The sequence below is a fragment of the Chrysemys picta genome, chromosome 9 (assembly GCF_011386835.1).
Source record: "Chrysemys picta bellii isolate R12L10 chromosome 9, ASM1138683v2, whole genome shotgun sequence".
Classification (NCBI taxonomy): Eukaryota; Metazoa; Chordata; order Testudines; family Emydidae; genus Chrysemys; species Chrysemys picta.
In genome coordinates this window covers 66,406,427-66,433,563 of record NC_088799.1, presented here as the reverse complement: position 1 = coordinate 66,433,563, position 27,137 = coordinate 66,406,427, and the positions used below count along the sequence as shown (strand labels likewise).

General features: G+C 43.1%; 1 protein-coding gene across 8 annotated transcripts in view; it reads right to left on the bottom strand.

Annotated features, from left to right (window-relative positions):
• Window positions 1–27,137, bottom strand: part of PCDH19 (protocadherin 19) — a 127,932-nt gene that overhangs the window by 39,733 nt on the left and 61,062 nt on the right. For 3 of the 8 annotated variants that reach the window (XR_010590229.1, XM_042853328.2, XM_042853325.2), the window contains 2 exons: window positions 22,767–22,825; window positions 16,700–16,872 (listed from right to left, as the gene is read on the bottom strand). The exons of 1 other annotated variant lie outside the window; for it this stretch is intronic. Coding sequence is in view for 4 of the 7 variants with exons in the window: in XM_042853328.2 (XP_042709262.1) it covers window positions 16,700–16,872; window positions 22,767–22,825 (232 nt within the window). In the remaining 3 variants the exon portion in view is untranslated. Of the gene's footprint in view, window positions 1–16,699; window positions 16,873–20,844; window positions 20,922–22,766; window positions 22,826–27,137 lie in introns of all 8 variants that reach the window. 4 more of the 8 variants (XR_010590230.1, XR_010590231.1, XM_042853326.2 and 1 more) reach the window with 4 other exon arrangements.

The following is a 27,137-nucleotide window of genomic DNA, read 5'->3' as shown; positions in this document are numbered from 1 at the left end:
ACACAAATAACTCAGCAGGCAAATAGAGAAAAATAGCAAATAACTGAAAGTCCAATACATATATCGTGTCCAATACTATAGCTATTTATACAAAGCTATTTATACAGTTCAGTAATTTACCTAGCACTCGCAGTAGTGCATGTGGCTCCCTGGCCTTGTCTGATTTAGTGTTGTATTAGGTTTCAGCTTCAGTCTTCTAGCCAAATTCTCCTCTTCCAAACATGAGATGCCTCTTTTATAGCTTCTCACAGAGCTGTATCCTCTGACCCAGAAGCATCTGATTTGAATTGAGAAAGATATTTCTTTTCTATAACAAATCACAGGGCTCCTCCCCTGGATCAGAATTGGTTTAAGTATTAAAGCAGCTAATTGGAGGGAATAGAGAGGTGTGTGAGCAGTGAGGGCAGTCCACTCGCACAGGGTGTGTTCACTCCCTTGTATCCATACACGTCAAAAGAGTGAAATCCAAGCAGATCATTAAAACAGGAAAAAAGGGTAGAGCGGAATTTTAAGGCATGAGTTGCTACCCATCATACAATGTATGCAATACAGTAACATTATGTGCTCCAATCAACACGGGAAGCATGCAGCATGGTGCATTTTGACAGACATCTACAGGCTCTTCAATGAGACTGGAATATTCAAAGGAACCAGAATAAGTACCTACCTCTCATATTTCAATGGGATTAGGGCATCTAATTCCCTTAAACTCCTCAAAAAACTCACAGCCTAGATCTTTTATTGCTCTGTGATAGGTCACTTAATTGCAAGTGAAACAATGTTTCCTTTTAATTTACAACTAAAAACATCTAAGCCACACTTAGGCACCCATCTTGCAAGGTGCTGAGCACCCTCAACTCCCATTAACTGGGAGCTGAGAATGCTCAGCACCTGGCAGAATCAGACCATGGATCTCATTCTCTATACCTTCCACCTTAACACGCAGACTGTCGCCCCATAACACTCATCCCCAGCACACGTTGGGAACTGCACCCCCAACTGCATTACAGGGAAATCTGTAGCCTCTTTCCTTAGTCACATCTGAATTTTGAAACCTCACAAGACAAATTATCACAAGATGATTTGAGACCAAGGTTTTAGAATAGGAAACAGCAGAGTGCCAGATAGATTGTGCACTTGGATGGCCTAGCAAAATGATCCAGAGCCAAGCATGAGTTATGCTCATATAAGGCAAAGAGCGCCAAACAAGGCAGGTAGAACAATTTTTTCTGTGTTACAGCGTATCCAAGCAATTTTCGTCTCCTACTGTTTAAATTGAAGAGATTATTTTTGTCATTTTTTTCATTCACTTCTCCCCTTTTCCAATGGGAATTCACACATGCAGGGAAAGATTTTTCATAATATCGCTCCACTTGCACAAAATGCAAAACCACACACTTCACAATTTCCATATTTTGTTAGTTATTCGGCATAGACCTAGAGCTTGATACATCACTATGTCATTTCAGTTTTATGCATTCAGTGTATTTACACCAGACTAAAGGTGAAGTAGCAGAGTGGTAAATTCAAGTCACCTGGTGTTATTGTCTGTAACTTACAGCCTTCTATAGCTGAGGCTGAGACACCAAAACATGGCATTATCTTAAGAAGCTAGTTAAGCAATTCAGTCATTCTGCAAGCCACAACTGCTACTGTATAAAGGCAGAAGGTAAAAAACAGGTAAGGAAAAATGCACAGAGGCTATTCCCCCTAAAAATAACAACAGGGAGATGCTTAGGCTTAGGAGGAGGAAAAGGTACAGAAACTACCACGTCCTATAGCACTTATTTGTAGTATGGCCTTCCAAGCCCTAACCGAAAATCAGGGGCCCCTTATGCTACCCACTGTACCAATATCTAATGAGAGAGAGTCCCTATTCATAATCTAAACAGACAAATGGTGGGAACGGAAACAGAGGGACTGAGCAGTGAAATGAATTGCCCAGTATGACACAGCAAATCAGTGACTGAATCACAAATAGAATCCAGATCTTCTGATTCGCAGACAGTGTCTCATCCATTGACTTAAGAACTCCAGATCCTGGAGCCTTTACTCAAGTAAACTTCTCCCACTGAATTCAATGAGAGAATTGTCTGAATACCCAGTGACTAAGGGCTTCACAAGTTTTTCATAATTCTGTGGCCTGTTTAAAATCATCTGTCTTATATTCATATATGCTGTATAAGAAATAAATCTAAGACTCCCACTTGAGTGGCAGCATATCCTTTAAGATGGATAAAAGCTGGACATTCTCTTTACTGTGTAGTGTCAATTACAGCAGTTCTGATGTTTATATTGTTACATAGATCATTTAGTAAAACAGCTTAAGTAGAGTCCTGCAAATCCACAGATACCCACTTTATATCCACGGATCATTTTTGCAGAGCGGATGTTGATACAAATTTTGTATCCATGCAGGGCTCTAAGTTTAAGAACAAGCTCAGGGGTACAGTTCCCTTCAGCAGTAACCCCATTGTAAATTGCAACATTTTTGACATATATTATTTCAGAATATTGCAGATTCTTGTTTGTTTATCCAATGAAGGTGCATTTGTTCTTCTCTACAACTTTGTTTATAATGGAAATATTTTACTTTAAAGAACCCTGAACCAGGCAGAGAGTCCATAACTTTTCTCTGCTACACTTGCTTACTGTACCAATTTTGCCATGGGAATAAAACCAAACATCTGATTTACACCCAAGTGACCATGACAAAAATAAAGCCTTGTTTAATGGAATGAAAGGCTGTTACTGGCCATGGCGTCACTTCAACTGCTGATGGCTGTTGTGATCAGACAGCATTTAGCTATTGGGCATCCAACTTTCTATTGTCAGTGTGGACAGTATGTTAGCTCTTGTGATTACGGGACTATGGTGGCTGACAGTTGAAAGTGTTTTTGGTCAAAGCCATAAGTCTTTGGAGACCTGATCCAGGGTAAGGGTGATGTAGGGCATTCTTCCCCAACTGAGCACATAAAGATACTTATTTGTATTAAATATCTATGGCCTGATCTCTACACAGACCCATAGCGAAGGTGACAAAGTTTTCTATGTATATAACCAAGAGAACACTCGGCGCTCCTTAGTGGAGTGTGATGTAACTCACAGATGGAACACTGCAGAAAGTGATGTTATTCTCATATCGAGATGTCTGTACAGAGTTGCATCAACATTATCAGCAGACTTTGTGGGTACATGTTATGGGGCACACTCACCATCGTGCTTCAAGACGTGATGCTGCAAAAATCTGCATCCATAGCACCACCTGCAGGTCATCTACCTCTACACATAATTCAGTACTCCTGCTGAGAGGCATCTAATAGCTCAAACTAGTAATCAGAGTCTCTCAACAAATCTACCCTTCTCTGAGCTCCTCCTTCAGCTATCCAGAATCTTCTCCCCCAGCTCCGGCCTTGAGCACTGGCCCCTCAGAATGAGCCTCTCTGAGGTCTCTGCTCTCTTGCAGCTGCTGGCTCAGGCCACTTCACAGTGTTTCGCTGCTCCCTGTGGTTCCTCCCTTCAAAATGAATTCTCTCTCCTTTTATAGGGCCCAAGTGTCCATTAAGTTATCACCTGATGCCTCCGACTCCAACCCCTCTGCCTGAGAAGCAATTAATTAGGTACATCTATTGCACCTATGCCATAATTAATAGACTCTTAACCCTTTTCCAGCCCATGATGGAGTTTCACCCCACCACAGTGCAATATTACATAAGCCAGAAAGTGGTTTAACTTGATAGTGACTGGTTTGTGAACAGAACTCTGGTCTTTAACTACCAGCACTGTGATATCATGTACTGAAAATCAGGAGAGGCTGCAGCTCAGTTCCACCATCTATAGTGACTATTCCTTTAATAAAGGGGCCTGTATTTTACTGCAGCAACAAAATTGATGCAGGTTGCCATGGTAAGTACACATTTTCTTATTTAGTAGCATAACAAACAGCTTTGTAAAGTTCACTGATTTCAGAGTGATTTCTCACCCAAAGAGCATGCCACCCGGGTTCCGTAAGTCACCTGTTGTTTAGTCAATCTGGCAATTTTAATTAGAATAAATTTTACAATCCCTCAAATGCAACACTTTGTGCTGCCGCACCACTGGAATGTAGAGACATCTGTAAATTATACAGGTTCCAATGACATTTTTTCTCTCCCATTTTAATTACAGTAACATTACAGCATTAATCATATGAGCCTCCGTTAAACAGCAGCACAGCCATCCTCAATCATAATTAAAGGGAAAGGCCTGGCAATTGGGAGCTCAGGAGTTGATCATATTTCCTTTGAAAATTGTATTTTAACATAGCGATCCACACGTGGTAGTTTTTATTTGGTTCTAATTAGTGTCATGAAGGAAACACAAAAGGTTAATAAGAGATGGTTGGTTTGTAATGCAAGTTTCCTGGTGCCAGCCCCAGCAGTTCAGTCTGTTTTCAAACTCATTAGTTATGTAGATTGATTACAGTCTAAGATCAGGAACTGCTCACTTGCTGTGTTAGCAGAAGGTTAGTTTTTATTCATACACCTACCCTACTGCTAAATATGAAACAGATTACTTTAACCATTACCACACTTCATTGTTGTGATAGATTGAATGAGTTAATATTTTCTTTAGAGGTGACTGGGAAAGGGGAAAAAAATGGGTATGTCCACTATTTGGCTTGTTTATGATGGAGAACGAAGCCACGAGTTGTTTGTTTATCTTAGAAATATCAGAAATACCAAGTCTTATCTTCATGATTTTTGCAAAAGGATGACTTGGAGGACCCAGAGAAAAGGTTAACTGGACTGTAACAAAGAGATCTTTTCTTCAAACTGTGTACTAGGAACTTGAGTTAAATAGATATTAACAAAAACAAACACAAAATTAATGGGTTTAAACCATTTGAATAAAAATCACTACCCCTCTCATTTAAGTTTTGCTCCCTTTCTCTCTCCAATTCAGAGCTCTCCAGAGAATCATTCTAAAAAATAAGTTGGACAAGACCTACATTTTTATTTAAAAAAAAACAACAGGGGGAAAAAGGTTAACTAAGAAACCACACAAACTTTCACATACATCACTAAGGAATTTTCCTTTGCAGGTGACCTTTAACAGATGGAAAAATCACCAGTATGTTCCAATCTGGAGGACTATTTCCTGCACATACAGGAAAATGGGCTCAATTATCTACAAGATCTAACTTCTATGACCTTGGATTGATTAATTTTAGTGAAAGAGCTATTCCAAGAGTGAACTTTAATACGATAAGGTTGAAAACTGAGGAAAGCCTTCCAGAAAGCCCAGGATATAAGATATGAACTTGTTATGCAAAGAAAGGGGGATACAAACCTGTTTATTGTTTACTCTGTTGCTTTAAAATCTGATTTGTTTTTCTATTTTTCTATAGATATTTCAGTATCTCCTTTTCTTCACCTCACACCATGTTCCAGTGCAGGGTTTAGTCGAACTGTACATGTGGAAATTTAAAAGCTACTGAATCTACAAAGCTAAGAAAGAAGTAACACAGAGGATCCATTAATGCCTGCAAACAACTCTACTGCCCTCAGGATTCTCTAGTGTCTACTAATTCCTCCACTACCTTTGAGATCAACTGCTGGTAAACCTCAGATACTGCCCCATGCGTCTCATGCACAGATCACTGGCGCATTAAATGAATGCCACCCCAAATGACTGCCACCCTGGCCTGTTGCAGCAGAAGTTAAATACTTTACAGTCCAACAACTGGGGGTGACCTGACCCTGCTGCCCAGCTCTAGCTTTTCAGATTATCAAGCGAGTTGCAGTCCTTTAACAATCTGAGTTTCCAGTTTGGCTCCCTGTATCTGAAGCCTGCAGGATGTGGAAGCAACATTAGTCTTTTTCACAAAAGGAGAGTAGGCAGTTGGGAGAAACGTACACACAATTTTCCACTAAGTACAAAAATAGCCTCGTCACATCAGCCATTCACAACACACGCTAGCCCCTTTCAGCATTTCTCCAGTGAGGCATACTGAAGGCTTTCACTAACATTATACTTTTGGATACTCAACAGGCTATCATTTAAAAGGGGCAAAACCAACAACCAACTCCCCTTCTTATTCTAAAACTCAGTGTGACCATGTTCCACAATCCCTTCTTCCTGGGTTTCATAATTCATTCATAATCTGGACTGCCCCCTTCCAAGCTAGCCAGAATGCACTATAGCTATACCATTGAGCTTGTATTTAAGCTCTTTTACTAAATGATCAAGGTAATGATACATAAATCAGAACCACTATAATAATTGATACTGCACGGTAAAGAGATCTTCCAGCTGTTATCCATCTTAAGGAATATACTGTCACTGAACCAGGAGTCTTAGATTTCATTTCTTACAGAGCATATATGAATATAGTTTTTTTTTTTAAACAGTTTTTGGGTTTTTTTGGTTTTTAAATGCAGCAGTGCCTTTACATCCAAAGTCCTAGACCAGGGGTCAGCAACCTTTGGCATGCAGCGGGAAGCGGTGACCAGCACATCCCTCAGCCCGCGCCACTTCCTGCCGCCCCCATTGGCCTGGAGCGGAGAACCGCAGACAGTGGGAGCCGCGATCGGCCGAACCTGTGGACACTGCAGGTAAACAAAGCGACCCTGCCCGCCCGGGTGCTTACCCTGGCGAGCCGTGTGCCAAACGTTGCCGACCCCTGTCCTAGACTATATCACTGAAATCTTCATACAGGTACAAAAACAGACTACATTAACTGGCGTTTTGCAGTACAAAAAGGACTCCCTGGTATAAAATGTCTGTTTGAAACACGGACCAAAATCAACAAGTTATGTCAGCTATATATATATTTCCAATTATAAATGTTAATCAAATTGTTTAATGCACTACTGGAAGGTGCTCTGAGATATCTATGGAAATCAGCATAGTGTGAGACCCTGTATAGAACAGAATAGGATCTAATCCTGCAAACACTTATGCAGGTGAGTTATCTACACTAAGGCCCCTTTTCCACTGCCAGAGCATTGTAAGGGGGCCTTAAATTAGGAATAAAAATGTAATTCATTTCCACTCAAAGATCCCTTGACGCTCCCAGCGTAAATGAAAATCAGGCCCAATTAACTACCCACGCACGCATGTCTGCAGGATCAGGCCCTTGATGATGATATTTTCTGCCAATCTTTGCTGCTGCTTTGTTACTAGTAAAATAAAAAGTGGTGCTTTTAGAATCAGTTCTCTGAAGATACACGAGTGACACAAAGCAGTTTATACAAACCCCTTCACCTTGATTTTTAAAGCTTTTCTATTATTGCTATAGTTATTTCTACCACAAACTTTATGATTTGTGTGTGATTATAATAAAAATAGAATCTGAGGGGAAAAATATTAGAATAAACAATGAATCATTGCTTCTTTGCGCAAGACACTGTTTCTTACAACAGATGTTAAAAATATTGACCACAACTGGGAATTCAGATAAGTTTGAAGTCTCTGTTGCAGCTAATAAATAAATATTTGAAGTAGTCAGTTACACTTTTGTTTCTAGATAAGCAAGTGTTTCTATGGCTTACGTTTTTAAAATACATATATGCTTCTAGCTCATAACAAGGTGAGAAAAAGTAACTGAGGAGATCTAAATATTTCTCTATATAGACACACACACACACACCGAGAGAGAGAAAAAGAGAGAGAGAGTGCACTAAACTTTTGCAACTAATATGTTTGCAAGAGGACGAAGGCATTAAAAAAAAAAGTCTCTGAATGAGCAAAACCAAGGGAGAAATAACTACATGAATTGCAAAACAGTATATCTAGCCTCAAAGATGCTAATTCAGGTCCTTAGGGATCTAATCAACCTCTTTGTTGAAGTAAAGATAAAACTTTTTGACAGCAAATGCTATTCTGATAAAATGGAATTTTCAATTACTCTATGAACATCTGGTCCATGCTACCATTTATGGAACAGAGCACCACACTGCCTTGCAATGTCAGAAAATATTCCACACCAAGAATTTCCCGCTTTGCTGAGAGGCTGGGAGGAATGCATGTTAAGAAGTTTCAAAATAAAATAAAATAAAATAAAATAAAATAAAAAAGAACATTCTGCCACTAGCGTTGTAACCTGCCATTGTTTGACTGAGGCCTTTTCTCTGCTGGGCTTTTTGCACCAGTAGCTACCCTGATATTTCAAACTCAGTATATGATTCATTGGTGGAAATCACAATTTCCACACAAAGTAAACCTCTATTAGAAGTTTACACCACCAGTGGAAATCGTGATTTCCAGCAATGCTTCATATACTGAGTTGAAACATCAATGTAGCGGATATGCACCTTCATTAGAGGTTCGGGCCAATACCCTGGAATAAAACTGGAGTGATGCAATGGAGAATTAGGCATTCTACAGCACATTGTTATACCAAAGCTGCAACAGCAGTTAGGTGTAAAAGGAATCAGTTTCTTCAAAACCTTGTTTTCCCAAACAAACCTGCTATGTGAAAGTTCAATTGATTAAAGAATTGATAAATAAATATGTTGAGTAAACTCATTGCAAAGCCCTGCATCTCCAGAAATAAACAAATGATTAAATTGCAGTAGGTAAATTCAGTCGAGAAAGGCAAAGAAACGTTAGTGTGTGTGTTCCTGTATGTTCCATTTGGTATCAATTAGGAGGAAAAGGAAAACAATTCAGTGTGGTAATGAACTCCAAATTGGGTGCATATTACAGCAATTAAAGTAATCTTTTCAAATGATGAATTTATAATCAATAATTAAGATCATGAGGTAAAGAGGGACTGGGCATGCTTCCGACTTCTAAAATATGCTAAGCAGTAGAGCTCAGGATATTATTTCTGACCACATGCTGCTACCCTTGACCTTAGGATCTGCCATTTTAGAGGTGATACTTCACTATGGGGCACCTACATGATTTCCAAAGAAAGGAAAGGGGGAAAGGCATTGCATTCTGGCGGAGTGGTGCATGCTCAGCACCTCTTGACTTCAGGGTCCAAAGCCACACAATTAAAGGGACACTGTCAAGTAGTCCAGGTCACACATTTCATTTGAACAAACAAAACAAAAACAAAAACCAGGAGGAGTTTAATAATATCATGGACCTGAATCCCTCGCATCAGCTGAGGAGCAAGAGTACAAGGCAGGGCAGGGCCAGGATAACTAGCAAATGTTCTGATTCAGCACCCCTCAGCAGCAACCTTCCTACATAGCCCCACCAGAACTAAAAGGTGACCTCCCACCCCCCTTTCTCCACACAAACAAAACTCCCAAGTAGGGAGGGGGTGGGCACATGCGGGGGAGGGGGTGGGACACAGTGGTATCATTGCACTGCATGCATGTCACATTCAGGGATTAATCCCCTCCTGAGTGCCGCTTCCCCCATAGACACAGGAGGGCTGCACTTTGCACACCCCATGCCTCCCAGAGTGTAATTGGCCTATGTGACGGCACTCCTGAATTCTAGCTAAAACTAGAGCAACTGGGCTTTATGAAGCTATCTTGCACAGGGACTGTAAGAGAGTGATGAAATTTCCCCCAAAGTTATAGGCAGGCTACTGGGTCCTTAGCCCACCAAAGTCACTACGCCTACCTGTGACATGGAGTAGAGGGTCTTTGTCCCTCAGCAGCAGGTTCCCAGCCAATGGACCCTTTAGGGTGGATCCTGTGTCTTTACCTAATACACCCAATCATGCTAACATATTCACAACCAGCATGGAGATCAGCTCCCTACCAGCACAGGGATGCAAAGCCCTTCCCCACCCAGAATGGCCAATCAGCCCATGCCTTCTGACTGCTAAGAGTGCCAACAGGTGTTCCGCAAAAAGAACAGGAGTACTTGGGGCACCTTAGAGACTAACAAATTTATTTGAGCATAAGCTTTCGTGGGCTATGTAGTGGAAAATACAGTAGGAAGATTATATATATATATATACATACACACACACACACACACACACACAGAACATGAAACAATGAGTGTTACCATACACACTATAAGGAGAGTGATCAGTTAAGGTGAGTTCTTTTTCTCTCCTGCTGATAGAAGCTGTCAAGTAGTGGTAATGAAAATGGCCCATTTCCAGCAATTGACAAGGAGATATGAGAAACTGGGGGGGGAGAGGAGGGAAGAATAAGCATGGGGAAATAGTTTTACTTTGTGTAATGGCCCATCCACTCCCAGTCTTTATTCAAGCCTAATTTAATGGCGTCCAATTTGCAAATTAATTCCAATTCAGCAGTCTCTCGTTGGAGTCTGTTTTTGAAGGTTTTTTTGTTGTAATATTGTGACTTTTAGGTCTGTAATTGAGTGGCCAGGGAGATTGAAGTGTTCTCCAACTGGTTTTTGAACATTATAATTCTTGACGTCTGATTTGTGTCCATTTATTCTTTTACGTAGCGACTGTCTGGTTTGGCCAATGTACATGGCAGAGGGGCATTGCTGGCACATGATGGCATATATCACATTGGTAGATGTGCAGGTGAACAAGCCTCTTATAGTGTGGCTGATGTGATTAGGTCCTATGATGGTATCCCCTGAAAAGATATGTGGACAGAGTTGGCAACAGGCTTTGTTGCAATGGCCAAACCATCAATCCAAGGTAATAGAAGTTAGAGCTTGTAGATAATTGAGCCCATTTTCCTGTATGTGCAGGAAATAGACCTCCAGATTGGAACATATTGGTGATTTTTCCATCTGTTAAAAGTCACCTGCAAAGGAAAATTCCTTAGTGATGTATGTGAAAGTTTGTGTGGTTTCTTAGTTAACTTTTCCCCCCGTTGTTTTTTTAAATAAAAAACCGTAGAGACTGTCCAGTTTGGCCACCCCAGCCTGCCCTAGGGCAGGAAATTTTAACCAAGCCCTTTTGACCAAGAGAACAGACTCCTTGATCACCTAGTATTTGGTTTCTCCATCCATGTTTAGCTAGGCCACTAGAGTCATATTCCCTGCCTGATGAAGAGGAATTGTTTGCGCAGCTGCCAGAAATGGAAATAGTAAGGCAGACTGCTTATAGCTCTAGAACACTTATGTAAAACTTAGCTTCTTGTCTAGATCACCAATCCTGAATTGTTTACTGGTTCAGGAGAGCTCCCACTAAACTGATGACTGGGTTTATATTCCAGATACTTGGGGCCTGATTCTGATTTAATTTAACCACACGCAAATCACAAGTTATTCCATTGTAGTGAAAGGAGTCACAGTACTCTAAAACCAGTGTATCCGATTCAGATTTTTGATCTTTCAGGGTTATTACTGGAAACGAAGAGAACTCTCAAAACTGCGCCAAAATTGTGTCTGTAGGCATGTAACAGAGAGCCAGATTCTGCCACCCACACTCATGTTGAGTGGTACCTTCCCAGATGGACCATGTGTCTCATCAGCAGCCAAAAGCCCAATTATTCCCCACCCAGCTGCCAAAGCCTCCAACTTTCCCCTTATGATCTCCTCTGAAGCAGTCGTGTTGTCAATACAAAACTCCGTGGCACACTGAAAACTGATACCAAGAAGAGAACATAGAATAAATGGAAGAGAATATCGAAATCAGTAACACAAGGAGCACTAACTGGTTCTGTTATTCATTTTCATAGTTGATTCAGATCCCCAAACAAAGCCATCGCAAAATTTCCAGCATGCTGCATCAGCAAGTCACAGAATCCAGGGGCCTTGCAACAGAACTTAGGTCCATTTAGCTGCAAAGTAGATGGGGCCTCAGTTATGTGTTACTATACAGTGTGTACCCACCTTTTTATAATTGGAAGCAGCAACACACGCACACAGGTGCCTAGTTTTTGGAAGCTGTGAATGCCAGAGGAGACAGGCGTCAGGAGAAAGTTAGAGTAGCCACAATACTTGCCCAACCATGTTCTGAAACACGCAGATGACGGTGGAAGCAGCCTGCAGCTCCACAAGCCCAGGAATGCTAGCATAATATCAACATAAATACTACTAATGCTGTCCTATGCTTGGTCTAGAGTACTCCCACTTCTAAAAATAGCCACCACAACAGTGTTAGTAGGGATTCAGGACCAAAGTCAGACCTGAGGTAAGTAGTGACTCCAATGGAGCTGTACTTCTCTTACACCAGATCCAAATACAGCCCTCCCTCAGCGTGTTAGTTCTCTAAGTATATGTGAAATGCCATCAGCAGAAAAGGATGTAGAGAAGCAGCATCCCAGACACCAGAATGAGCAGTTTTAGAAGGAGCAGGATGTGTAGGAATACTTCAGTCATGTAGTATCCAGATCAAAATTTTGATGCAGGCTGTAACCACATAAATGCATATGGCTTAGAGCAGTGCTTCTCAAAGTGGTGGTCCGCGGACCGGTGCCAGTCCGCTAGTCATCGGCTGCCTGTCCACAGCGAGTTTCCTCATAAGAGCGTCAAATAGGCTATGGCACCGGTCCCTGGCACACTGGGGAAAAAAAATTGCTGGTCCCCCACATCAGATAGCTTGAGAAACACTGGCTTAGAGCGCATAACTAGGTCTTCCGCTGCTCTATCACAGGGTTCAGAGAAGAGGTCTTCCTCCCTCCCATTTAAAAACCCCTGCTCACATGAGAGTGTTCAGTCAAACCCAGCTAGATGGCAATATCGAGCCACAGGTTTTGGGAGGGCAGGACAGACCTCAACCCAGTAAAGCACTTAGGCCTGGTCTACACTAGAAAATTAGGTTGGAATAACTATCTCTCTCAGGGATGTGAAAAATCCACACCCCTGAACAGCATAGTTAAGCTGGCCTAGGTCCCCGTGTAAACAGCACAAGGTCAATGGAAGAATTCTACTGCCTTTTGGGGAGGTGGATTATCTACACCAAAGGGAGAATCCCACCCATTAGCGTAAGTAGTGTTTAGACCAAGGGTCGGCAACCTTTCAGAAGTGGTGTGCCGAATCTTCATTTATTCACTCTAACTTAAGGTTTTGCGTGCCAGTCATACATTTTAACCTTTTAGAAGATCTCTTTCTATAAGTCTATAATATATAACTAAACTATTGTTGTATGTAAAGTAAATACGTTTTTTAAAATGTTTAAGAAGCTTCATTTAAAATTAAATTAAAATGCAGAGCCCCCCGGACCGGTGCCCGTGCAGTGTGAGTGCCCCTAAATCAGCTTGCGTGCCGCCTTTGGCACGCGTGCCATAAGTTGCCTAACCCTTGTCTAGACCAGGTGTCTCAAACATGCAGCCCGCGGGGCTATTTCCTGTGGCCCGCCGAGCAACCCGACCCCGCTCCCTCTGGCCTACCTCTAGGCCAGGGGTGGGCAAACTACACCCGCAGGATTGCCCCCCTCGAGCCCCATGCCGGCTGGCATCACGTCCCAGGGGGGACGTGATGGAGGGAAAAGCAGAGGGCTCCGTCTGTGTGTTGCCCTGGCTTCCAGGCACGCTCCCCCCTTCCCTCCCCCCACAGTTCCCATTGGCCGGGAATGGGGAACCGCGGCCAATGGGAGTTTCGGGGGAGGTACCCGGAGGAGCGGCAAGAAGTGTGCGTAGCCCTGTGTCCCCCTCCCCCAGGGGCCGCAGGGACATGGTTCCAGCTACTTCCCGGAGTGGGGCCGGGGCCGGTAGCCTGCCCTGGCCCCGGACCCGGTGTGCACCGCTGTCACCCCGGAGCCCGAAGCCTTCCTGCACCCCGCCCCCCAACTCCCTGCTGCATCCCACACCCCTTCTGCACCCCAACCCCCTGCCCTGAGCCCCCTGCTGCACCCCACACCCCAACCCCCTGCCCTGAGCCCCCTGCTGCATCCCACACCCCTTTTGCACCCCAACCCCCTGCCCTGAGCTCCCTGCTGCACCCCACACCCCAACCCCCTGCCCTGAGCCCCCTGCTGCACCCCACACCCCAACCCCCTGCCCTGAGCTCCCTGCTGCACCCCACACCCCAACCCCCTGCCCTGAGCTCCCTGCTGCACCCCACACCCCAACCCCCTGTCCTGAGCCCCCTGCTGCATCCCGCACCCCTTTTGCACCCCAACCCCCTGCCCTGAGCCCCCTGCTGCACCCCACACCCCAACCCCCTGCCCTGAGCCCCCTGCTGCATCCCACACCCCAACCCCCTGCCCTGAGCCCCCTGCTGCATCCCACACCCCTTTTTCACCCCAAACCCCTGCCCTGAGTCCCCTGCTGCACCCCACACCCCTTCTGCACCCCAACCCCCTGCCCTGAGCCCCCTGCCTGAACCCCAACCCCCTGCTGCACCCCAACCCCATGCCCTGAGCCCCGTCACATCCCACACCCCTCCTGCATCCCAACTCCCTGCCCTGAGCCCCCTGCTGCACCCCATACCCAACCCCCTGCCCTGAGCCACTTGCTGCACCCCACACCCCAACCCCCTGCCCTGAGCCCCTGCTGCATCCCACACCCCTTCTGCATCCCAACTCCCTGCCCTGAGCCACCTGCTGCACCCCACACCCCAACCCCCTGCCCTGAGCAACCTGCTGCATTCCACACCCCTTTGGCACCCTGAGCCCCCTGCCTGCACCCCAATCCCCTGCTGCACCTCAACTCCCTGCCCTGAGCCCCCGCCACACCCCTCATGCACCCTCTGGGGGCAGGGCCGGGGGCAGTGAGGGGTGTGTGTGTCAGTGATGCGGCCCTCGGGCCAATGAACTAGCCCTCATGTGGCCCTCGTGGTCATTTGAGTTTGAGACCCCTGGTCTAGACTGAAGCACTACAGCAGTGCAGCTGTGCATTTTAAGTGTAGACAAGTCCTTAGGCCCTGCTTAGCTCCAACTATGTGAGTAGCCCCACTGAAGTCAATGGGACTATTAATGTGCTTAAAGTTAAGATGTGTTTAAGTGATTTACAGAATCAGGGCACAGTGAATAATCCTGGCATGGCATAAATATGAGGATACTCACATATGTGACAAATCTTAATGAACAAGAGCCGGAAGTTGCAACTAACTGAGTTTCCCTCAAAGAAATAAACCACAAGGGAGCTCTGCAAATGCACACTGTGTGATAAGCACCCAATTCCCATTAAAGGTCATTGGGAGTCAGGCACCTGACTCCAATATGTGCTTTTGGATCTCTCCCACCTAATTTGTCTTCACCAGCAGTTAATACTGGAAGATTTGGTTCCAATATATTGAACCAAATTTATCACTAGTGTCTCTTTACTGACCAGGTCTGACTCCAACCCATTCCTCTCAATTCATTCTCACTGCAGGCAGTGCACAACCTTGTCAGAAATGTAATCTCTGTCAAATCCTATCCGGCACTCCACCAAGATTGTTTTTTGCTAAAAAAAAAAAAGTGACAAAAAAATTAACAGATGTTGTTCAGACCATTCCAACAGGACAGGAATCAATTATGAGCATTTTCACTCCCAGAGCCGTCTCTTACTGCAAGGAGCATCTTAGGAAACCTTTTCCTGATCGAAATGAAAAAGCATTCCTTTGTAATAGAAGAATAATAAATGATACCTATCAGCCTGCATTCTCTGACACAGTGCTAGTCCTTGGAGAATTAAATTGCCGCTGTATAGTTATATAAATGTTTAATTTTTTCATCTTTAGCCACAGTATGGTTGTCTGGAAAATACATTATCATTGTAGATGTCACTGCTCTCCAGTTAATGTGGCTGACAGTATAGAATTGGTAGGTGACCTCTATGTACTCCAACTTGCACAGTTTTCCAGGGTTAACTATGGCCATTTAACAGCATCCCTCAGGAATTACCATAGTGATCATTGTTTCTTTTAGAGGAAATGTTTTACGACACGGATGGTGAGAACTCTCCCCATTTGACTCTTTTACACATTAAAACAAAGGCTTTTAATGATATTTACCACGAATCGAATTCAACAGCTGAAGCCCAGTTCATAATCACAGCACTTTGTTTTCACATCCTTAAGTCTTTTAGCAGTGGGGCTTCCAGTTGGGCCTCAGCTACAGCCTCTCTCAAGAGATATCCAAGCATCCCTAAGGCTTCTCTGAGCTTGAGCACCAAACTGCATTCATACATCTTAATTGAAAATGACAGGATGTTTACAGAGGATGTTTGCATCAGTAAGACATTAAAAGCGACATTCATGCCCAAGTACATATGAAGGAATGGGCTCAGCTGAACTCTTTTGACTATTTTCCTCCAGCTAACACTCATTTGGGTTTAGATCATAGCTTGATTTTCCAACTCTGCATATGGGTATGTGTAATAGGTGAAACTGCAGTTTAATGGGGTGGAGGGGAAGACACAAATGCCTCGCCCACTTGACTGAGCTAATCTCCTGTGGAATGTGTGAATAATGTGTATATATGCTCAGCCGACCTTTTCGAAATGTTGTGTGGATGATGTCTGCTCACGATTTCCTGAAATCCTGCTACAGCGTGTCAAAAATAGGGCATGTGATCTTTGATTAAGAAAGTGAGGTCTAGTGCAGCAAGCACCTGACCAGAAACAAGTAACTCCTGCTCTAATTCTAACTCTGCCACTTGAATAGCTTTCACATAAAAACTCAGGGGGGTCTCAGTTTCCCCATCTGTGAAATGGAGGATAATCCTCATTGTTTACTTACTTGACAGGGGTAGTGAAGATTAATTTACATCTATACAGCACTCGGAAGATGAAAAGCATTATATGCAGTAAGTGCTAAGCATCCTTATTGCACACCCATGCAAGAATATATTCTAGCCATCAGCGTCCAGCTATCTACTGTTACTACAGTCAGAAAGCTCCATAGATCTCCCTCTTAACATACATTATTTTGAACTGACACAACCTACCTTGTTCAGGCATCTGAGACCCCATGGAAGTAACACTGGTGTTCAGCACATCGTTGACGGCAGTATCACAGTACAGGCCCCGTTGGACATCATGTTCACTGTCAGTCTGGTCACTCTCCTCATGCCCACTATCCTTGAGACTATTCCCCTCTAAGTCCTTGAAAGTTGAACTGCTGGGTTAAAGAAAGAACAATGATTTACTGTCATGTCAAGTCTGATCAGATAAAGTCTCTTGTAGCCAGGATGATGTCATAACCCTGAAGCAAGACTTATACTGGCTGTATTATCTGGGGGGGGGATCTCTTTCATAGGTAGTCACAATTCAGAACCACAAAAGAGTGTTCCCAGTATGACACACTAACAATTCTATTCATTGATTTTTATGCACGTTCCAGTAGGCAACTAGAACTAGCTGCAAGTCTGAAACAGGAACTGCCTACAGGTTTGTGAGAATTACAGAAAGATCTTGCTCATTTATCACACAAGCAAAGTGCTGCTGCTCATTGTGGAATAAGCCAAAAAGACGAAAAGTTGAAGCGGCGCACAGCTGAAGCAGACTGGAGGCAAGATCAGGAACAGAGGATCACCTTATACCTGAGAAGAATAGGAAGAGACAAAGTATAACAGCAGTTCAACCTATTCAACTTGGCATGTCACATACAGCTCTGAACCATTCTAACAGAAAAGAAATGAAGGTCTCCTGTGAATACAGACAAGCTATTGCTGAATGTGCCAGGTACAGGCTGGAAGAACTTCCTGGCTGTGCTGCTGAGTACATAAGGTACAAAGAAAATGGCAGTCAGGACAACGACTAATGTATTGCTGAAAAAGGAGCCCTACAGAGGTAGCACTGTCTCGCCATATCCATTCATCCTGCAAAACAGAAAATCCAGCTTACATTGGTTTTCAGAATTATTCTTTTTATACTCTGCAAAACTATCCTGTGGAACTCAATGCAACAATATATTACTGAGGTCAAAAGCTTAGCAGGATTCTAAAAAGGATTAGACATTTATATAAAAAAGAACATTCAAAATTACATTAGCTAGGATAACCCCTTATAAGCTTCAGGGCATAAACCAACTTCTGTTGCAGCCCGGTATTTGGAAAAAAAAAATCCCTGTGAAGAAGGCTATTCCATATATTGTCCATTATGAGGTTTCTTGCACCTTCTGAAGCAGCTGGCTCAGGCCACTGTTAGAGACAAGGTACTGGAACAGGATGGACCCTTGGTTTGATCTGATATGTCAGTTCTTACGGTGGTAACAAGCCCAGTAGCAAAAGAAAAAGCAATGCACAGTACACACTTCTGAGATTACCTTTAACAGGTCATGGTAAGAACTGCATGAGGTGTTGGGTAAGGTGCATTGACCTGAAAGTAGAGAATGTACCAGCAGAGCAGCACACCCTGACTACCATCAGCATTAGGACATGAAGATGTTCAGGACATTGTGCCACCTGGGCTTTATGAGGCTGGGGCCAACTCCACTGACACCTGGAAGAGAGTGACTATAGAACACAGGCCAGGGAGAGCCTTTTATTGGGCAGAGACCAGGTAACCAAGACCCAGAAGAAACAGATGAGTATAATTCCCAGGGTCCATGAGACTTTAAAAGGCCTCAGACTTCTTTTAAGGAAACTGGCTTGTTTTACTTCAATTCTTATCACTGTTATTGTTTATTTGTATTGTAGAAGCACCTAAGAGCCCCAGTCACAGCCAGGACCCCATTGTGCGAGGCACTGCACAAATACTGAACAAAAAGACAGTCCCTGCCCGACAGAGCTTATCTTAAGAGGCACCACAGTGAAAGCTTCTGGCCATCCTGCTCAACACCTTTCTCCAGTATTGGGGAGTTTTGCTTGGGGGCCAGTCCTCACAGGACCATGGCAGGATCTACAGTCTCATATATGGATGCTGGACTTTGCTCTTGACAGCTCAGATTAGCAAGAGTTAGAACCTAGCATAAAACTGCAGAGTAAATTCTGGTCGTTATGGCAGGAGCAGCTTATTAATGCTACCAACGTATACAAAGAGATGGGTGCGACTCTGAGGGAATCAAAGACAGAGACAGGGAGCTCCTGCAGGAAATCCTATACAGAGCAAGGCTTGGGGGGAAAACCATCATCTGCATTTGGTGTTCTGTATAAGTCTGACCTTATACAGTGACTGATGTAACAAAGTTTAGTTTTACAGGTGAAGATATTACTGGTTTGAGCAGGTTCCCCTGTGGCTTAGATTTTCAAGAGTGACTAGTGATTTTTTTTTTTGACAATTCAAAGGGACCTGATTTTCCAAAGGCACGTGCTCAGCACTTTCTGAAAATCAGACTCTTTAAGGCAGGGGTAGGCAACCTATGGCACACGTGCCGAAGGTGGCGCGCGAGCTGATTTTCAGTGGCACTCACACTGCCCGGGTCCTGGCCACCAGTCCGGGGGACTCTGCATTTTAATTTAATTTTAAATTAAGCTTCTTAAACATTTTTAAACCCTTATTTACTTTACATACAACAACAGTTTAATTATATATTATAGACTTATAGAAAGAGACCTTCTAAAAACATTAACATGTATTACTGGTGCGCGAAACCTTAAATCAGAGTGAATAAATGAAGACTCGGCACACCACTTCTGAAAGGTTGCCGACCCCTGCTTTAAGGTATCTCAAGACGGGCATCCAGAATCACTAGTCATGGCCATGTACTTATGATGGTGAGTACTGCTAGAACTGGTGAGCTCTCAACTACCTAAACTAAAGCTGCCCCCACTTGACAGTGCCCATAGACTTGTTATATTGCAAGCTGGAAACAGCATCTGCTTGAAAGCTCCATTTTATTTCACTTTCAGGTCTACTCCTGTAGCGCCCCTTATAAATGGTGCTTCGCTGCCTTCCATGTGCTATGGAGAGAGACAGCAGCAGAGCACTGATTAGAAAAAATGTTGCAAGAGCAAGCCCATATCATAAACAGCGCCCAACAACAGCTGAGGGCGAAAGTTCTTACGGTAGATGCTCAGAGCCCAAAAAGCTGAGGGCTGGGAAATTTTCTTCTCTGGCTTGAGGATGGATGCAAAATGGGAAGCAACAAATCCTAGAAACTCTTGGCAGCCATGCAAACTGGTGTACAAGGTAAAGCTTTAAGACGTCAGGCTAAAATCAGACATAGTCCATTCTGAAATGTAGCTAGCTCACGGAGAACCCCCAGGGCAGCAAAGAGGACAAGCTGACACCGCAGCATTGTAAAATCAATTGGTTACTGCTGAGGAGAAGTCGGTGAAATATATAGGCTGCCCATCCACAAAGAGACAGAGACACTCTAGAAAAGAAGGTCTGTAAAGGAGAATGCCTGAGAAGGAACAGAAGCAGCAAAATCTAAACGAGCACGTGGATAACAAGGAAGGGAGGGCTCATTTAAGCCCTCTCCTCCCCAGTGCTTAATTTGTAATGAAAGAGGTACCAGGGCTCAAGCAATTTTTTACTTTCATAACTGACACGGCAAGCCCAGAGGTGCTGGAGCCAAACCTAGAGGTGTCAGGGCTCAGCCCTGGCAAACCCTGGCACAAATTAAGCACTGCTCCTCCTACTCCAGTGCTGACAGTACTTTGACCAAGATGAGGCGGAGATTGTCCCTCTCCATTTAATTTAATTGCTTCTTTTTGTAGTACAGGAACGCCTAGAGATGAACCAAGATGAACCCATTGCGCTTAGGCACTGTACAAACAGAGTAAGTGAAAGTCCCTGCCCCACATAGCTTACAATCTATCTAGGCAGGCAATTCAAATCTCAGCGTCAGGGCTAACTATCCAGGAGCTCTCTTTCACAATGTCTTTCAACATTGCTTTTACCAAAAAAGGACAAACGGGTCATATCCTCAGCAGGTGTAAATAAGCATTGATTTCACTGGACCACTTTCTACCAACTGAGGATCTGGCCCAAACTCTCCAGCTAGCTGGCTTTGACTAAAATCATTTAGTCTTGGGAGCGGCCTGTGCCTTAAAGCACTGAAGAAATAGACATTTTCATTACTTTGCAAAGCCCCTTTGTGTCTCCACGGAAATCGAGTGAACCACCTACCATTTCGTGCTCTGCAGAACCACAAAGGGGGGGAACTGTGAAAATACATTTAAATTGATAAACCTTCAAACACTACCTTTTAAATAAAGATGTCCATGTTGAAGCCACTGACTGATTCCAGGCAACATCAGAGAATTTTAAATTAAGAAAGTCCTTTAAATCCAGAATTAATTTTTGTGTGTGTGAGAGAGAGACACAAATAAAAAAAAGGTATAAAGAGATTAATTAAACTGACAGATTTTGGGAGAGTCACATAGCAAAGGTAGAGCAACTACAACATTTCCACAAAAACAAAGATTTTGCTGAATGAAAATTATTCCAGTGTTTAATGGATGACATTTCAATTCTCAAATGTCTGCCTCACATTTATGACATTCATTAGACTTCAAGTGCAAGACAAGTAAAGGTGGGGGGGGGGGACATTGCACATAGAGTTGCCATTCAAAATGTGCAAGCAATCTGCATGACAATGCATTTGTCTTTCTTGCAGTGAGACAGGCCATAATGCAACACAGTCACAGACAACATGTTTCCACCACTGCCACTTTTTTAAAGGAAAGGCAGGTTTCTGAGTATCAGCAATTGCAGGAATCCCAGAACAATACAGGCTTGGAGTAAACCTTGCTGTGGGAGTCAGGAATGCTGCTTGCTTTTATGTTAGGTGTAAAAAAGAAAAGATTAATAGATTTGTTTTTCAGAAGAATGAATCCTGACTATATTGTGAGGAGTGATATGTTGCAGGCAGCCCATTTCTCTCCAGCAGTCACATTATCATTGTTAAACATCATGAACAATGCAAACAAATATGCCTGCCCTTCACTGTCTGAACTGAAGTTGCTCAGACAATGCACTTGTAATTCCCCTTGTTATATTTTTAAGATGTAAATACATGGGATTTTAGCCAGTAAAGTAATTGGATTTTCTCTACTATTGGAAGAAGATTTAAACAGTTCAGGGCCCAGCTGTGCTCTGTTACACCTTTGCTACTCCACTGTCTTCATGAATAAAACTTCACAGATAAAACTGTGCAGAATTTGGTCCAGGAGTTGCCTCCCAGAGCAAGAGTTGGGGATGGGAGGGAATCCTGAGTGGGGAAGAGAGGCGATGGATGAATAGTTCTGTTCCTCCACCTCTCCTGGCCTGTCTAGTCCCACTCTGCAAACTGGAGTGCAATAAACCCTCCCAGAGCAGAGCTCCATGACTTACAGTGGATACAGATCTTCTGCACTGAATTGTGGCTTCCTGATTAGAAGCCATTTTGCTGTGTTAGGGTCTTCTACTGACTGGGAAGTGGAATGGGGGAACTGAAAGTTTTTAAGACTCCCCCCACAAACTAAATTCATCTCTCCGTTAGTTAAGATACAACCCAGTTGAAATCAATGTGGTTAAGGTGGTGTAACAGAAATGTTAGCTAACTACTGGGCTCATTTCTTCTCCTATTGAGGAAGACCTAGGATGTAATTTAGAGCAGAATTTTACACAGTGGGCCAAATTCACCCAAGGGGTAACTGCTGGGATGAAAATGGGCTGATGATTTAGTACTAATGGGAAAAAATCCCATCAAAATTATATTTTGCTTTAATATTCAAACTAAAACAGTGAACAAATATCAAAACCCAATTACCTGGCCCCAAATAAGTTTCTTTTCCCTCCTTACATGTCAGGGAGCTCTCACCATCCAGATCTATCATTTTATTCCTGTGCTTTCAAATGGAATAAAGTCTATGAATTTTAAAGTTGTCAGGGTAACAGCATTTTGCCTAAGTCATTGCTAGTTCCCAGTGAGGAGGCAAATGTAACAAAAAAGATTTCCCTTTATTAAAAACCACAAGCAATGGGATTTAATAGGAAGTAAATACTGTTTTAAAAAATCAAATTATTATTCCAGAAACATTTTGCATACAAAACATCAAGAGGCATATAATAGGGCAGAAAAGAGTGCTAAACAATCTGGATTTGGCTATGCAAACCGAAACATTTTCAAGCAAACCCACATACCTCTTTATTAAATGGGCTCTGCTGTTCACATAGTTGGAATCAAAAGAGTAGTTTTCAGTCTGAAAGGAGGAAAAGAAAAGAAAGATAGTTATAAATGTGATTCACCTAACCGGAACCTCAGGTTTGCAAGGTTCATTGTATTAAGGACAAAGGCAATTAACTGGTAAATCCTGCACCTAAAGACACACACTGGGCCCAGGCCTGCTTATCCTTACTCAGGTAAAATTCCCACAATGCCCACTGGGCGTTTAACCCATATGGGGAGTGTAAAATGGGACATTTTAACTGGGACAATGTCTGCCTTCAGATCTACATGGGCAATCCTCTTTGGACCCAGTCCTTACTCAAAATATGAGCCTGCATGAGGCATTCCCAATTTCTTTAATGGCACCCAGATGCTCCTGGGATGGGTATATTCAAAACTAGAGAGACAGTGTAGTCTAGTGAGCTAGGAACTGGCTACGGAATTGGGAGAGCTGGGTTCTAGTTCTGGCTCTAACACGGACTTGCTATGTGGCCTGGAACAAGCTGGTAAGGCCCAACTTTCTGAAAGTGGCCTCTAATTTGGGGTACCGCAATTTCTGAGTGGCCCAGCATAGGATGTATGATTTTCAGAGATGCTGAGAACCCCAACTACAAGTGAAGTCAATTGGAGCTGCAAGTGGCTCAGCACCGCTGCCTTCAGAGAATCAATCTGAGCCCCCCAAAATAGAAGCACACAAAATTAATGGACATTTTTGTAAATGTTGACCTTCCCATTTCCATGCCTCATCTGTAAAATGGGGATAATGATACTGACCCACCTCAGAGAGGGAGCTGTTAGGAGTTTATACAGGATCAAAACGATTACTAGGAATGCATGAGGTAAACAGAGTGGGAGTTCCACATGTAGTACAGCTGCATGATAGAACCCTCTGGCCTTACCCTGGCAAAATTCCTATTGACTTCAGCTGTATTCATATGTGTGAAGGTTGAATTTGTCCCTTAGAGAGCAAGAAATAGATCTGATGCAAAATGAATACCTTAAATGTCCTACGTTATTTTTTTTTTAGACAGCTGAAGTCTCCAAGCCCTGCCAGTCTTTATATAAACATTTGACAGAAAAAGGCTGACTGGTGACCACAGAACAATTTGCAGAGAAGAAACAATGTGACCACACTCTGTTACAAAACTAATTGCTTTTAATTCCCTGATGGATCCAGTTCTGCGTGTGGCAATTTGGCAGAAAGTTCAAAAGGTATTTTTCTTATTAGTGTATAATTAACATGTTAAAATATTTATTGCATAGATATGTAAATACCAGCAAGGTAATCTCTTGCTAGAGAATTTAAAGTGGGCGCTTTATTTTAATTAGGGCTGTCAATTAATCGCAGTTAACTCACACGATTAACTAAAGAAAATTAATCGCGATTAATCGCTGTTTTAATTGCACTGTTAAATAGAATACCAATTGAAATTTATTAAATATTTTGGATGTTTTTCTACATTTTCATATATATTGTATTCTGTGTTGTAATTGAAATCAAAGTGTATATTATTTTTGCTTACAAACTTTTGCACTGTAAAAATAAACAAAAGGAATATTTTTCAATTCACCTAATACAGTACTTGTACTATAGTGCAATCTCTGTTGTGAAAGTGCAACTTACAAATTTAGATTTTTTTAGTTACATGACTTCATTCAAAAATAAAACAATGTAAAATTTTAGAGCCTACAAGTCCACGCAGTCCTACTTCTTGTTCAGCCAATCACTCAGACAAACAAGTTTGTTTACATTTGCAGGAGATAATGCTGCCCTCTTCTAGTTTACAATGTCACCTGAAAGTGAGACCAGGCGTTCGCATGGCACTGTTGTAGCCAGCATCATAGGCGCCAATTTCTCCAGGCGCCATTGGGTGTTTGCATCCCCTGCCCCCGGCCCCACCCCAACTCCACCCCACCCCCATTCCAACCCCTTCCCCAAAGTCCCCGCCCCAACTCTGCCCCCTCCCTGCCCCATTGGACTCCTTCCCCAAATCCCCGCCCCTGCCCCGCCTCCTCCCCTGAGCGCGCCATGTTCCCACTCCTCCCCCCTCCTTCCCAAGCGCTGGGAGGAGAAGCGGGGAAGGCACACTCAGAGGAGGCGGCGGAAGCGGAGGTGAGCTGTGATGGGGGGCGGGGAGCTGCTGGTGGGTCCAGAGCATCCACCAATTTTTCCCCGTGAGTGCTCCAGCCCCGGAGCACCCACGAAGTCAGCACCTATGGCCAGCATTGCAAGGTATTTACGTGCCAGATTTGGTAAACATTCGTATGCCCCTTCATGCTTCGGCCACCATTCCAGAGGACATGCTTCCATGCTGATGACGCTCATTAAAAAAAATAAGAATTAAATTTGTGACTGAACTCCTTGGGGCAGAATTGTATGTCCCCCTTTTCTGTTTTACTCACATTCTGCCATATATTTCCTGTTATAGCAGTCTCGAATGACGACCCAGCACATGTTGTTCATTTTAAGAACACTTTCACTGCAGATTTTACAAAATGCAAAGAAGGTACCAATGTGAGATTTCAAAAGATAGCTTCAGCACTCAACCCAAGGTTTAAGAATCTGAAGTGCCTTCCAAAATCTGAGAGGCACAAGGTGTGGAGCTTGTTTTCAGAAGTCTTAAAAGAGCAACACTCCAATGCAGAAACTACAGAACCCGAACCACCAAAAATCAACCTTCTCCTGGTGGCATCTGACTCAGATAATGAAAATGAACATGCGTCGGTCCACTCTGCTTAGGATTGTTATCGAGCAGAACCTGTCATCAGCATGGATGCATGTCTTCCGGAATGGTGGTTGAAGCATGAAAGAACACGTGAATCTTTAGCGCATCTGGCACGTAAGTAACTTGCGATGTCGGCTACAACACTGCCATGCGAATGCCTGTTCTCATTTTCAGGTGACATTGTAAACAAGAAGAGGGCAGCATTATCTCCTGCAAATGTAAACAACCTTGTTTGTCTGAGTGACTGGCTGAACAAGAAGTAGGACTGAGTGGACTTGCAGGCTCTAAAATTTTACACTGTTTTATTTTTGAATGCAGTTTTTTTTTTACATAATTCTACATTTGTAAGTTCAACTTTAATGATAAAGAGATTGCATGACAGTACTTGTATTAGGTGAATTGAAAAATACTATTTCTTTTGGTTTTTTTACATGCAAGTACTTGTAATCCAAAATAAATATAAAGTGAGCATGGTACACTTTTTATTCTGTATTGTAATTGAAATCAATATATTTGAAAATGTAGAAAACATCCAAAAATATTTAAATAAATGTTATTCTATTGTTGTTTAACAGTGCGATTAATCGCATGATTAATCACGGTTACTTTTTTAAATTACTTGACAGCCCTATTTTAAATCTTTTTGTTAAACACCAGTATGAGTAATAAAACTCAGATATGTCCTATTACAAAAGCAAACAATGACGGGTATGCTTAAAACTGGGATGGGACAGGAGAGGGGGACAAAAATCAATGCTTGTAATTATGCTGTTTGCAAGCAAACCCCTCCCCCCAACAAAGTCTGAACGTAAAACAACATAGTTTAAACATGTATTAAAAATCCCACTGTCCCTTGTTTTCATAGGAACAGGTATTGAATAACCAGAACTTGTTTAGAAAGAAAGAAAGGTTCAGTGTCACAGTCGATTAGGCTGTGGAATAGTCTCCCAAGGGAAGTGATGGAAGCTGCATCGCTTGAGTTGTTCAAAACACAGGCGGGCAAAGTGCTACAGAATATACCACAGGGATCAGTGTGGACTGGCCAGGACAGGGGATGGGCACCAGGGCCTGATAGTTATTCCTGCTTTGTAACTCTAAGATTCTGTTAATAATCAGGTATTAGCACATCCTGGAGTCATTATTCAGACATGGGCAATGGGTACATTGAACAGTCTTGAGTCTCTTTGCTCCAGCCATGCGTCTCTTTCCCCCTCTTTATCCTTCCTAACGCCACTAAACAGAACAAAACACCACCACCTTTTAGGAGCACCTCGGACCCAGTAGCACGGATTTTCTCGTTCTCTCTCTTCCTCTCACCCCCCATATTCCTATGGTGCCATATGGCCAGGCTCTGACATTGCTCAATGCTCCCTCGCTGCAGTACGCACTACACACATGGCAGCATATCAATGATACAGACAGCACTAGACATTACCAAGAGAGCTCTGTGACACAGTCGGCTTAGGGAGACATGGGCGGACACTAGCAGGCAGACAGCACCCCTGAAAGAGCCACATTTTGCTCTCAATATGCATCCGAAGAAGTGGGCTGTAGTCCACGAAAGCTTATGCTCTAATAAATTTGTTAGTCTCTAAGGTGCCACAAGTACTCCTGTTCATT